Consider the following 12,572-nt stretch of genomic DNA (forward strand, 5'->3'; position numbering starts at 1 on the left):
CAGGACAGGCACCTCAGACATAACAAGGCACCTCTGGAACATGGATGCTCTCTATTGCTCCATCTGCATAAAACCAGTTTCTCAGAGCAAGAGAGGGCAACAGAGAGCTATCTTTTAGAGATCTGATTAATTCCATAAGCCCTAAAAAATCCCATAGCAAAAGGCCTTGGGCTGAGAAATATGATCTGTAATCCCAGCTTTTGCTCTCAAGTTTATTTAACTTGTCGACAGAATTAAGACATACTGGCAGGAGACCAACCCACATGAGTGATTTTAATTAATTAAAAGCATCTGGTAATTTTAATAATTTCTTCCTTGCACATAAGAGATGTGGAAGATTTCCGTTGTGAAAAACAGTTAAAGGGCAAGGCTGGCATTAATGCAGCAAGCAGAATACATCGTTCATTGGCTTTGCAAGCAAAGAGCAAGAACTGACTGATGATCACTGCCTAGCAGGGCTTGTCGCTCCACTCCCCTCTGCCTGTGTGATCACAGGGGATGCTGCAGCTGCAGGCTCCGGGCAACGTTTGCCTTGCATTTCTCAGGTAAGGGAAGAGGCAAACCAAACAGCCAGCGTTATTCATCTCTCACAAGCACCAAAATCTGTCAAAAGCTTGGCCACACCAAAATAAGACATAGGAGCAGCACTATAAGGATCCAAATCAACTTAAAGTCTTCCCTCTGGGGAGCTGATGTTGGTCAGCAAACTCTTGTCTTTTGTTTCATTTTTTTTCATTTTGTCATTTACAAACATGGGAGCTTTTAAAGATGTGTTAGAGAGGAGGTATTTCAAAGCACTGCGTGGCAAAGAGGGTCTAGCAGGATTCAGGCCAAAATCAACATCATCACAACTCACTCATTTTTTAGTTGAGTCTTAAGAAAAAAATTAATGGATTTCAATGAATGCCGAAACTATACTGAAATCAAGGCATTCACAATGAGTATCTCTTTTATTTTTGAAGGTATTGGCCCCAAATAGCATGTTTGGGACTGTCTCTGCTTATCCCATACAAGAACAAGCACATGAGGCATCCAGATTAGATCCATAGCTCCACAGCGGCAGAGAGACAGTGACTACCAGAGGGCAGCCCAGCCCACCGAAGAGATGAATTGCCTTTTGGATGCACCTGTCACTGCTCAGTGACTGAAGAAGCATCCTCACTTGCTGAGGTTCCTGTATTCTTTGGGACAAATCCCAGCCTTTGGACACACATCCTGTCACATCTGGGCAAAAGGACGTATGTGATGTAACCTGCTATGGTCTGGTGCCAAACTCTTCCAACTTCACTGCAAAAGCTCTGGTTTGTGAGCCCTGAGGAAAGACTTTGCTGCCTTTCACTGTGACAGCTACTTTAAAACTGGCCTGCCAAGTTAAAAAGAGTACTAGCTGTTTTCTCTCCATTTTTCCCCATATTTTGCTTGCTTACATGACTGATGAAGACATGGAGAAGTCAACGTTGCCATTGTATCATCCCCTTGTTTTTTTCCTGTTTTCCTGAGCTGTACAGCTTTTTCTGCACTCTGATTCTACATCACGTCACAGAATCAGTAAGCGTACACAATCAGAGACCAAAAACCCCACAGTCAGACCAACAGAAAAGGGAAACAACTTTCTATTTAGATTGCTAGTTCATCTTCTGTGTAAACCAAGATCTGAGAGGAAATCACTGTGCTACTGATACAACCCTCCAGCTCCATTAATTGAAAGCCAAATTAATTTCCTCCAGCCCGCCACTTTCATAAGCACCCCCAGGAGTTCTCCAGCAGAGAGGGACAAGTCCTGACGAACCCTGGTGTTTCAGAAGGGAAAAAGTACTTTCAGATTTTCTTTGCACATACAGAAACAGAAAGGCACCTCTTATTCCCCTCCTTCTGCCCACTGGCACACCGTCTTCAAGCTCACATGTTCATTTTGTCATGAAAACGTGCCATTTAATTGATTTGCTGTTTCCTTAATCCACTCACTGTTACAATTCCAAAGCAAACAAGCACTTCCAAGCTATCCACCAAATGCAGGAGAAATTAAAGGGTGCAATGTATCATGCGTAAAATGAAAGGGTTTTGTTCAAAGGTAATGAAGATCTGTGTTTTCAGACTTGATAGTAATGCTTTACTCAATTGAAGTGTTTTTCATAGCGTCTCTGTAGTACCAGAGAGACTTGCACTGTGGAACTGTGTTATTATCAGTCTGGAAGACCCTATCCATCACTTGGAACAAGAGAGGTTTCCAATTCTTTCCATTTTTCCCCTCCCAAAGACATCCTGAGGTCTAAAGAACTGCACATATGAACATTGAAGGGGACCAAGGGTCTGAGAATATTAAAGTTATTTTACTTGTATGTTCTCCTGGTCCTCTTACTCCAAAAGAAGTCAGAGAAGAGGGTGGTTTGCAAAGTGGGATGAAGACTATTGTTTCATAATGCTAGCAAAATACTTCTAATGTAAAGTCTCAAAGGCAGTTCTTACCTTACACTCATCGTAGTCTCTGCGAACATACAGCAGATAGATCAACCAGTTCCTCCTCTCCAGGGCTGGTAAATCTGCTGCTACATGTAAAACATCAACAGAAGGAAGGAAATCAGCCTGATGCAAAGAAGGTGAGCACAGCACTGAGATTTTCTGAACTGCTCCACCTGCAAACACAACTAATTCAAGAACTGCAACTGCACCGGGCAGCGCCATTAATCACTCGACTTGAAGCTGGAGTGTGGATATATAAACAACATCTTGTTTCATTTCACTTCTCAAACCGATGGATAAAACACATAGTTCAAGAGAAGACCCTAAATAAGACCTCTTAGCAGAAAACACCCCCCTCAAAAGAACTGAGGCATCGGCTCCTTCTGGTGCAGTTACTGGAGCAAACAGCTCCAAGCACCAAGTGCGTGTACATTTTAATTCAACACTAAGGCTGGTTTGGTGGGATTGGTTCTTCCAAATATGCAAGAAGCAGCTTGGAGGAAACAAAGATGGGTTCACATTTTGGAACTAGGGTAGGAGAATCAAAAGTCTTTAAAATAAATTTCTGGGAGTGAATGAGAAGGAAACAGGCGATACACACAAACAGAGATTTTGGTGATGTCATCTGTCTGAAGGTGTGAATAATTTAGAGAGGTCAAACTTCATTCTTTGAAACTGTGAAAGGACTATGAAACATCACAGGTCTCAGATGCTGTGAAGCTCCTGGCAGAAAAATGTATTTGATGCAGTAGAGGAGAAAGACTTGAGCTCCAGCATTTCAATCCCAAGGAGCTTGCAGCAGTAATTATGGCAAATCACGAATGGATGTTGCTTAGTGATATTCCTGTTGGGTTTAAAAGTTTAACACACTGCTGTGCATTTCATTAAGGCTTGAAATGCATTGCCTGTTACTCATTTCCACAGTTCAGACGCGGGTAGCTGAGAGGTAACCATAGCAACTAGCAAAAAAAGCTATATGTTTGCAAGTCAATATTATGACAGAAGTGCCGAAGCAAAGCAAGGCGAGGACTGTCGCAGGGGCCGGGGCAGCGTGTGGGCAACACAGCACCAGGCCACCTTCTCCCAGCCCCGCAAGGACCCACAGCGCCAAGGGAGAGGCAGGCTTGGCTTCCAGAAGCACTCCACAGCCTCCCCTGCCAGCTGGCAGCACAGGTCACGGCCAGCGTAAGGAACTCTGCAGCTGGAAGGACTGAATCACATCGGCAGGCGTTATCGGTGCAGAGTGTCATTATCTGTCAGAAACACTGAGCTTTAATCACGCAAGGACTGCGCCTGCGGCTAGAACCAAACACATCTCTCAAGCCTGCCAGGCTCTCCTCCACAGTTCACACCATGTCTAGGATCACTAAGAGAACTTCCAAACAACTAGAATTTCTTCTGCTGATGGGTTTGGTTATTATTCCTTTTTTTAAGTTCTAGAATAACCAGCCAGGTTTATATTAAGATGGAGCTAAGATTTAAGTGTAAACACCAGCAACTTAAGGTCAAATACTTGGAGTCTACAGTGAAAGGGGGGTTATAACGCGCATAAATATCTTTTGGGCTCTCTTTTCTAGGATTACAAAAGCATGCTCCCATTAGGCAACTGCGCCAAGGAGCCAGGCACCACACATATGATTAAATACCTCAGCTGAGAGACATGCCAGTTTCTTTTTAAGTGTATTGATTGAGTTCAAAAGGGAATCTATCTGATCCCCACCTTCTCAGTGGCCAGTGATTGATTGCACAACCCACTTCCAGCAATGTGATTTTTCTTTCTGACAACGCTCCTTTAAGGAAGCCACTGGAGCGGAAACCCCAACAGAATCGGCGTAAGATCATTGGGTTCGTATCTGTGCAGCACTAGCATCACTCTTCGCTTTATCCATCCTCTTAACAATTTTCTCAGAGGATTGAGAATAAATAATCAGAGTTATTCCCTTCGTGTAAACCTCCCTAGGAAATTATTTTGTGCTTGCATCTTCATATTGGCTAATTATAGCTTAGATACGAACTATCAAACAGGGGGGGTTAGACTTAATAAAAGGGGTTTGAAATTATTGTAGTGTAAAGAGAGAGGAGGGGATAAAAAGCCTCAGAAGGCTCCTATCAAATTCCACAGAGGAAAAAAGTGCTAAAGCATCAGCTGTCCTATTAAAGAAAGGGCCTGGTGCAAAGAGGCTGCTCCTGCTGTGGGCACAGCCGGAGTGAAGTGGACTTAAATGTGACTGCCCAAGTGCAGCCACGAGACAGCCTTTCACCCATCACCTCACATTCTCCAGTGTGCAAACTGCTGCTGCCCAGAGCAACGGTCCCTTTGCAAGGGATCAACTATGCCTCTCCGAGGTGGAGAGGGAGCTTAAGCTCATATTTTAGCCTCATCAGGCTGAAAGCCAAGTCAGAGCCCAGCTTTTCCTCCATCCTGGCTTACCAGACAGAGTCTGAGCCCCAGTCCTCCATCTCTGCGACCCAGCCTGCAGGGAGCAGAGCTGCAGCAGCTGGAAGAGCCTGAGGAAGAAGTAGAGAAGCAAATGACTCGAGAAGATAAAAAGAAGAAGACCAAAATCTGTAATAACCTAAACCACACATAACATGTAGCCCAAGGAGAGAGCAGAAAAATCCTCAGAAAAGTAATTATTGTATTTTTTTGATTTTGCAGTAGCCTCCCAAAAAACAGACCAGAGCCACTGGAGTGGGTACCAGAGATGTGGGTGAGATTATCCAAAGGGCTACTCTGGATGCTGGCTCACCTACTTTTTCCAAATCCTGATTGAAAACTGCATGTTGTAAAAGAGCATTCAAGCACACAGGTATCCCCAAAACTAATAAACACAGCGGCAATGACTCAGGTCTCTATTGTAACACCTCGCTGTTAGGAGAGCTGCACCAAAGAAGAGTTCGGCGAAGTGCATCTTGCTCAAAAGAAATGAGAGCAGGAAGCTTTGCTCATGAGGCTGTAAGGGAGCGGGGTTATCATCACCCACCACTGGGCAGGGCTCACTCCAGCACACAGAAGCAGGACTGACCTCTATTTGAGATTCATTCCCCATTACAATTAATTCCAGTCATTGGCTTCACAGCAAACTCGTGACGGCACAAAGACACTGCAGGAGAGTGCCCAGATCCCAGAGGGCACACACGAAACCTCCGAGAACCAACACCCTCCCAGTCCCATTTGCTGGAGACATTTGCTGACATTATTGCCAGGGCTATGATTATTTCCACTCGCAGAGCTTGAGGAAGGTTTACTGCCAGGCAGAGCTGTGGTTACAGTCCAAACTGAAGCTTAGTGCTCTCACAGCCACGTTAAATAAACAATGATAGGGAGGGAAAGGCGAGGACGAAACCAGCTGGGCACATCTCCTTTTTGCCTTGAGCTTCACAAGCTGCCAACGTGAGGAATCACACTACTGCTTGTAAAACTGGTGAAAGAGAGGTACTGAGTATCTTCTGAACAAAAATGATATTAAAATAAGGCACAAACTCATATAGCTACTAAAAACAACATACCCCTGCCAGGGAATTGTATTTTCCAAAATAAGGTATGAATAATGGAGAGAAAGCATTTTAAAGCTCTAATATCAAGGGGTTTAGATTTAAAAATAACAGACTGCCTTAAGGAGCATCCTACAAATTCTTAGCTAGGCTGGTGCACAGCCAAATTTAACCAAAAACTCTCTTCCTCACTCACAGCCTCTAAGGCTTTTACTGAGACTGCAGCAATACAAACAGATTACAGCTTTGAAAGAAAACTAGTGCAGAATATCGGTCTTCCTACGCCCAGATCTACCCTCAGAGTTTGGAAATGGAGACATAACGTATTCAAAACCCTGTAACGATGAAAAACAACTCCAACAACCATCACCCAGAGGAGGCTGTGTGTGCTTCTATTTCACTTCTACAAATGTGAGGATTTTGTGTCTGTGTACACAAATACCTGTGAAATGGACATAAAAACAAGAGAAAGCCCTTTACTGCAGCCATTCTCTCAGTTTAATCCCCTTCCCCATTTTCCCTTTTGCAAATTGCTGCTGCAGCACCTTTAAATCAAACAATAAACCCATACGGCTCCTCGTTATTTACAGTCAGCTGGGCTTAATAAAACCCATCCCATACAGCAAGAAAGCCATAATTCATAGCTGTGATCCTACTGCCGTGTATCAATAGCTTCACAAGAGCAGAGAAACCGGGAAGGAGCTCAACAGCAGCAGCAGGTTTAAACAAAACAGGGACATTTCTAACTCGGCACCTCCCCCTGCAGGAAACTCAGTCCCAGCTATAGAGGAGACTGGAAAATGCCTTGGAGCTGATTTATGCACTGGGGTAAAGGGGAAAAAGGGGCAGCTTCTGTTGGTAGCTTACACTGCATGAATCGGAAAGAGCTGCTCACCCAGGTTTCAGTGTTTTTTTCTGATTTAGGACAGTGCAAGTTCCAAGTCACTCCAAATAAAAATGTGTTTGTGTACAAGACAAATGCCTACACTGAATTTTCGCTATAAATGTCTCCTAGCAAGCGCCACCTTAAGGTAACGTGGGAAGATCTGGAAATAAATACATGCTTTTGGACACTCGAGACTTCCCAGTGCCCGGTGAGGTTCCCAGTACAGAGCCAGCCTGGTTACTGGGGAATCTGTTAAAAAGACCACCCTGCAGTCCTGACTCCCCGCCACGGGGCAGGGGGGATTGGAGGCAGCACCAGTACATCAGCCTCGTCACTACTGCACAAAAATATTGATTCAAGCCTAAAATTTGACTCAAGCCAATAATATTGTGGTGAAATTTAGTAATAAATGTGTACTTAAAAAGGAAACTGAAAAATTTGTCTAATCTTCATTTGCTTTAAAAAAAAAGTCAAAACAGAAAGTCTTTTGCCTCTGCACAAACCAATTCCGGCCATCAGCGCTGACTGCTGAGCAGAAACACACACTCTGAAGAGCAGAAAAAGAAGGATCTGAACAAGCTTTTGCTATTTCTGCCTTTAAAAGCTAATCTATTAGAACAGGCCAATTCAATCAACAGTTCTAAAATCTCTGAGGATGAAGACTCTACGCTTGGAGATATTCAAGGATCCAGCCCCTGGGACAGCATCCCAACTGTTCTCCATTTAAACATTTCTTTCCGGCTTGATGCCTTGTGTTCAGCATCCTGGTAGGCAAGGAGATGGAGCTCCCTCTGAGAGACTTCTAACATTGTTGCTCACTGCAGGAAGCGGAGTGCAGGACTGCAGAGGGTTTCTGAGTACAACAGCTTCTCAGCCGCACAGGATGTCGGATACCAACTGGTGAGTGCCCACCATCTCCTCCCGCAGCAAAGCGAGGATGGAGGACATCTCCCCACAAACACAGTAACACTGGCTGCAGGCATTCCCAAAATAACCTACGTAACCAGCTTCTCATTAATTCCGGTATCAGGAGCATGGTGGTTTAGGGATTTCCAGTCTAATCCTTTCTTTGGCTTAAATTCTTATGCTTAGTTTTTTTCTGTCCACAGCATGAGGTATTTTACACAGAAATTGAAACTAAAATCATTATAAGGCAGCTGTAAGGAAAAGCTTTCCTCTTAAAATGCAAAATAAAACCACAACAGGGAGAGCACTGCAATCCAGCACAGACAGGCTTTGAAACTCCCCATTCAACAGGGAGTGGAACAACCTGGAACCTGTCCTCATTTCACCCACAGCCAAAGAGCAATATTATGTTAGAAAAATATAGAAGTTGATCTTGCAAATGGTTCAACATCTCCTTCTCTGAGACCCCATTCTTTGAATGGACAAACTTCTTCCAGGCTGGTTGCCTCAGGGTGAAATTCTCCATATTGAATGTCTGTCCCAGGATGAACATTTGCCTGTGCAGCCTTCACTCTTCCCTGCTGCACAAATGTCTTAACAACAGAGTCTTTACTTACATGAGTACATCTCCAGTTACAGGAAAATACCAGTATTTTCACCAGATGCCCTTCCTCATCCTAATTACAATGAAAATGAATCAAGGTCAGACAATGGTCACACTAAACACAGAGGACAGGTGATCTGCCCAGACTGACTGTACGTCCGAGATAGCTCAAAAAGAGGAATCCCAGCCTTCCTAAAGTTGTTACCTAGCATTTTTATAGAATTATTTTTCACTTCCCCATTGGAGAGGCCTGTACGCAGCACGCTAACAGACAAATGTGAAGCTGAATGTTGTGAAATACAGAAGAACTCACCTAGCACCAAGGACTTTCACAGCAACTTCAAAAAATACCTTAACCTATTCAAAAGTGTTCCTGAAGTATATGTTGCAATTGCACAGAAACATCCTCTACAGCTGTGCCATCAAACTTCTCCCACCACCCTATCCTAATCCAGTGTAATATATTTCACAAATATCAAATTATCAAAAGACACAGATTGTCCTCACCTCCTACAAGAGGTGGCACTTCTAAGGCACTTTTCATCGCCTAATTAAGTTTACAGCAGGCTTAGGAATCAGATACAGATTTTCTACTTTCCAGAGAGGAAACGAAGTAGCCTGACAACTACGAAAGACATGAAGCTGGAACTGAAACCATAAATTTAAAAATCAGCACTAAAATTGCACAGTGATACCAGCCCTGACAGAAAAACACAGCACTGTGCTGTCTGCAAAGGGCTCCTGCATCCTGCACTCAGACACTCACACACGAGGGCAGAGCAGTGCTAGCACAGTCAAACCTCAATATTACCCATTCTTTGCAGTGCAGGGATTACTGGACAGTTATTCTGGGGAGAAGAGGATGAAGTGAAGTATTTCATACAATTTAATTACCCAAAGAAGATAATTCAATTTTTTAATCTCACTATTCCAAACTAACAGCTATATCAGATCCTGGACAAAACACGCAGTGTTACTACCCACTTACCATAGAGAACTGACAGTATCCAAGTCTCTCACATAAAACAGTGATGTAATTGCCAACTAATCTATATTATTTTGAAACCATTTTCTTCCCACAAGGCTGCAGGTTCAGATGGGCTAAAAAAATCTGGCTTGCACATAGCCAAAAGGAAATGAATTCGTAAATACAGATGCCAGGAACTGCATTTGCTTCCCCCGCTACACAACATTGCCCCTCACGCCTTTTCTTTCTGACACGTGTAAAAATGTTAATTAATTTAACTCAAGGGGCTTGGTTTTTATCTGGATTTGTCAGGCAGCTTCACTCTTACAAGTTCAAAGGCAGCTTTGAAGCTGGCTCAAAGAATGGATTTATATTGATTTAAGGAAATGGATCAGGAATCCAGAAACGATCAGCTCCCCAACTGCACAGGGTTGACTCCTTGGGGTACTAAAAGATTCCTGCTCTTCAGAGAGCTCAGGCCATTAAAATCCTTACAGGATCCCTGAAAATATCTGCAAGAGGAGGAGAGATGCCCCTCGGTTCATCTGTGTGAGCAGGAGCCGCCTAGAGAAACAGATGCACTTTCACAGGACAGATCACCAGAAGCCACTTGCCTAATCTCAGTTATTTATTATCCCACAGTGCTGCTCGGATTGCTTATTGCCACGAGCGCTTCCTCCCTAGCACTAGCACGAGCACCAAAGGCAGCTTTCCCGCCCGGCACTCCAGCACACGCAGCGATTCTTTTTTCTACTGGAACCCACTGCCTACACCCTTGGATGCAAGGATGAGCGCCCACATGAAAAGGATGGCAGTATCAGAGCTAAACATCAACGCAGGGTCTAGCTGGACAAGAACAACACTCATCACTTGAGAATATTTCACAATTCAGTCAAACAGAAGAAACTACCCTGATACAATGCAAACTACTGTGTCATTGTCACCTGCCCAACATCCAAATTTCTGCAGGGTAACCTGCAGCCACTTGCAGCCACAATGAGCACCATTCTTGTTACTGCAGAGTTCAAGAACAAAGTACAACCACAGCTTTAAAACACCTATTTTCATCACACGCTTCCCTATTTATGCTATTAACAGCCAAATCTAACTGGACTTTACTGTTCCTTACAAAGGGACACATAGTATTTGCATGTTCATCACCGATACATCTACTTCATCAGCTGTTGCAATCTCAAGTCTGTAACTAATTTTGTCTTGAAATGGAGAACGCAGAGAGAACTTCAATTCATCCCTTCCAGTGACTCCCCACTGCCTTACATGGCATTTTCCCTAGTTATGTTTCTAACTATACAGGACAGAAGTGGATCTCACCTAATAAAATGAAGACTTGCAAGCCTGGAATCAGCCAGAGGCCTGGTTTCTGTTACCAAAGTGCCCTGCAGCGAGGCGCTCAGCACATCAAAACGCCCAGCGGGCAGACCTGGCCCCAGGATACACCAACAACCCCCTGTTTCTCCCACCTTTCAGTACTGTCTTTAGCCGCACTCAAGACAGGCCATGTGATGCACTGCAATAGACCCATTTCTGTGCTGGTTTTTATTTAACATCTCCAATGTTTTCCTAGCTGAAAGCCGCCAACACCCAAACCTGTCACAGAATATTAGAGCAATCTTGCAGTTGATAGAGAGAAAGAAACAGAAGTTGAAGCACTCTGACAAAGGTCACAGTTAACCCAAGGCAGAATTCAAACTCTAGAAAAAGCATACTTACAGAGCATCTGAAAAATACCCCAGTGCTCATGACTGGGGAGAACACTTAATCCTCACTAATCCCTTTACAATTCACAAGGGGAAGATTTCCCCTTCAAGATTACCTGCTTGACCCTTTCTTGGGTGAACACAGACACGACAACAACTCAGAATTCTCCTTCTTCTCCATCTAATGGATTTCCAACCCGTGTTCTTCCCAGCGACTCAAGTGAAATCGATTTTATTTTGCTTCAGTATATATATTACAAAATGTATATTTTTAGGAGTCTACCCTGTTAAAAAGCCATCACTGTATCTCAGATAATCTGATGTCTAGTATTTGGGTAGAAATCCAAATGCATTTAAAATTGCTCCATCAACCTCTGAACCATTAGCAGACTAACGTGAACCCAGCACTTCCTTTCTAAATATTTTTTCCACAATAAAGAGAAATAAATTCAAGATATGTTCCATAAAAATCAACAACATAAGCTGGCAAAGTGCTTTTCCGCTACTGTATTATTAGTTACTATAAAATGACTTGATTGCCCAGCGTGGCCGAAGGAAAGCAGGAAGATGGGAGGCAACCTGCTTCAACTGAAAACCAGTAAAGCATTCCGGAAAACAGCTGATTAATTTAGAATGCAGCAGGGAGATTAAAACTCCATCTCAGCAGGCCAATATTAAGTCTACGTGGCTTCAGGGAACAGAGCTCCCGTTATTCTGCCATCAATTGCCTGGGGACAAAATATCAACACAGGGAGAGTTATGGATCTTGATGTGGCAACAAAGGGAATTGATTTTCATAGCAGCTCTCCCCACAGGGGGTAAAGGACAAAATAATGAATGGGTTTAGCTACTAAGGTGTCAGCTGCTGAATAATGGTTGTCACCGAGTGCAGCTACAGGATACTCCAAGGGGCTTGCCTTCCGCCAGTCCCTTTAATTGAGATTGCTGGCTGCAGAGACTGTGACCCCGCAGATGCCTTTCCAGGCACTCCCCCAGCCTGCTCCAGACCCGTTCTGTGCTTACTGAATGCTCTTCACCTTCCCTTCAGGCTGCCCTGCCCCAAGACTGACTCTCTCAAATCCCAGCCATTCAGGCTTTCACAAGCTAAAAGCCACATGACAGCTCAGCCCTGATTGCAGTAAACTCTGCCTCTGAACTCCAAATTATTCTTGTTTAAGAGCCATAAAATCAGGTTGCTGAATACTGCTTCTAGGCTTCCATTTTTTCTTGTCTCACAGAGCATCCACATGAGGAAAGCTTCACAACAGCAAGGGGGGCTGACCTAGACGATCTCCAGAGGTCCCTTCCAACCACTGCCTGATTGGGGGAAGCCTCTCAACTCCCAGGCTGCACAGTTCAACCAGATCAAACAGATTCTCATCTGCATCACAGGCCAGGCTGAAAACCCAGTCTTCTAGTGTTCTGGTTAAGCAACAGAACTCACATTTGTATTCTGTCATTCAAATGACTGCAAATTTGAGATGACTTCCCAGAAACACACATTTGATACCTCACTCCTTCCAGTACAAAAACAGG

The 12,572-nt window shown here is 43.9% G+C and overlaps 1 protein-coding gene across 2 annotated transcripts in view; it reads right to left on the reverse strand.

Moving 5' to 3' along the window:
• Positions 1-12,572, reverse strand: part of BBS4 (Bardet-Biedl syndrome 4) — a 37,945-nt gene that overhangs the window by 20,123 nt on the left and 5,250 nt on the right. For both annotated transcript variants that reach the window (XM_069866477.1, XM_069866476.1), the window contains one exon: positions 2,467-2,546. In XM_069866477.1, coding sequence (XP_069722578.1) covers positions 2,467-2,546 — 80 coding nt within the window. The remainder of the gene's footprint in view (positions 1-2,466; positions 2,547-12,572) is intronic.

This window comes from Phaenicophaeus curvirostris, chromosome 12, assembly GCF_032191515.1.
Source record: "Phaenicophaeus curvirostris isolate KB17595 chromosome 12, BPBGC_Pcur_1.0, whole genome shotgun sequence".
Taxonomy (NCBI): Eukaryota; Metazoa; Chordata; class Aves; order Cuculiformes; family Cuculidae; genus Phaenicophaeus; species Phaenicophaeus curvirostris.